The sequence below is a fragment of the Pararge aegeria genome, chromosome Z (assembly GCF_905163445.1).
Source record: "Pararge aegeria chromosome Z, ilParAegt1.1, whole genome shotgun sequence".
Classification (NCBI taxonomy): Eukaryota; Metazoa; Arthropoda; class Insecta; order Lepidoptera; family Nymphalidae; genus Pararge; species Pararge aegeria.
Genome location: NC_053208.1, coordinates 6,556,739 through 6,558,686, shown reverse-complemented (window position 1 = coordinate 6,558,686; position 1,948 = coordinate 6,556,739). Strand labels below are relative to the sequence as shown.

The 1,948-nt window shown below is 37.5% G+C and overlaps 1 protein-coding gene across 1 annotated transcript; it reads left to right on the top strand.

Annotated features, from left to right (window-relative positions):
- Positions 1–1,015: 1,015 nt before the first annotated feature.
- LOC120636430 (60S ribosomal protein L10a-like) lies at positions 1,016–1,660 on the top strand. The gene has a single exon (XM_039907905.1). It carries the CDS (start codon positions 1,016–1,018, stop codon positions 1,658–1,660), a length of 645 nt encoding a protein of 214 aa, XP_039763839.1.
- The last annotated feature ends 288 nt before the right edge of the window (positions 1,661–1,948 follow it).

Genomic DNA, 1,948 nt, shown 5'->3' with positions numbered 1-1,948 from the left:
AGGACAAACCTCCTCAGCGGACAGCAGCCCCTAATTTAAGGCTTAGGTATACTGAAAATTTTAATTTTTAGAAATACAACTAAATTGAATGTCACATCTAAAAACAAAATCAAACGCAGACGAAGTCGCGGGCAACAGCTAGTTATTCATAAAAAAATTCAACAATCATCAGTCATGTTTGTAACAATAATAATACAAGCTCCGCTTAGCTTTAGGGCTATAGCGATACGTGTATCGTCGTAGTATATTTATTTACTAATTTTTTTATTCAAGTATTTGAACTGAACATTCTCGAAGATCTGGCAGATAAATGTCATAGAGGCCCAGAAGTTGTAGTAAAAGTACCGAAATAACGAGTGCGATATGCGTGAATATCAGAGATCAAGTAATGAACACAAAAAACCTCAAAATCTTTTCGAAATATGGGCGCTGAGGTATATAACCGATTACCCCTTTCAATTACAAATGTAAGTTGAAGGATTTGCTTGTCGAGAGGTATTTGTATAGCTTTAAAGTATTTTCAGATTGTAAAAAAACATAACTATGACTGTTACATTCAGGGTTTAATAAGCAGATTTATTATATGCAGTATGTTTGCCTACAGAAATTTTATAAAGTAGTTTGTGAATTATATTAATTATATTATAATTTTAACTACTGTTAAGAATTTAATATTGCCAAATTAAAAAAATCCTATTTTTGATTCTAAAATTTCGACTGGTGGGGCTGATGGAAGATGTAATATACCTAAGCATAGCCATATAAAAATAATATTACCTATAATCCCGAGATAGTCGACTATATTAACTCAAATTCCAGAGATTGTAGACTAGACAGGTGTGGGAGTACTCTTTGGAGTTTGGCCGGGCCGGGGCTCGAATCAATAATGCTAGTGACGATGCGCGCGCAATCATAAAACAAGAAAAAAGATATGCCCTACCTATCTAGAGCCCATTCTGTCTCCGTTCGTTGGCTAGAGCAATATACCCATCGGTACAGTGTTATTCGAAGCAAAATGACGAAGATATCGCGTGATACGATAAATGAATGCGTGAAGGCCGTCCTCGTGACATCTAAGGACGAAAGGAGTAACATGTTTGAAATAATCGAACTCCAAGTCGTTCTGAAGAACTCTGCCCCAAACAAGGACAGTCGCTTCGGTGGCTCCTCCAGGCCTAAGTGTGTGAAGAGGCAAAAAGTGCAGGCGATCGAGTCTGGTGACCAGCAGAACGGGGACACGGCGAAGACCGTGGCTTTGCCCAACATGGATTTAGAAGCCCTGAAGAATATTTACAGGACCAGGAGGCTTGCCAAGAGCCTAGCCAAGAAGTATAGCAGTTTCCTCGCCTCGCAGCCAATCATGAAACTGATCCCGCTTTTGTTGGATCTCGGTCCGAATACGACTGCAAAGTTCTCCAGTGTGCTCTCCTACCAGGATACCATCAACGACAAGATTGAAGCGGTTCGGGAACAAAATCAGATGAGGAAGAACTTCCGCCTCTCGATTGCAATCGGCCATGATAATATGACTCCGGAGGAGCTTGCCAACCAACTGAGCTTGTCTGTCGACTTCTTGGTTTCTCTCTTAAAGAAAAGTTGGCATAATGTGCGCTCCCTGCATATTAAATCTGCAATGGGAGAACCCTTAAAATTGTACTAATTCTTCATATTTAAATACTATCTTCATCCAAGAATTTAAATCGCCCAAAAACCCCCATACCTTCTAATTCTTCATCATAATATAAGTATTGTGAATGTATCCGATAGATTAGATCGATATTTTATTGTCTTCATTGTGTTAAATTCAATGTTATTATAATTGTCGTCTGGTTTATTACAAGAAATGTTTTTTTTTTATCATAAGCTGTGTCATAATTTTTTGAAAATTTTTATTGTGCACTTTGTAATTTTAACTAAGTTATATTAAAGAATTGTTTGTACATTTTAA

Coding starts and splice junctions, on each gene's coding strand:
- LOC120636430 (XM_039907905.1), top strand. CDS start 1,016: ATGACGAAGATATCGCGTGATACGATAAATGAATGCGTGAAGGCCGTC.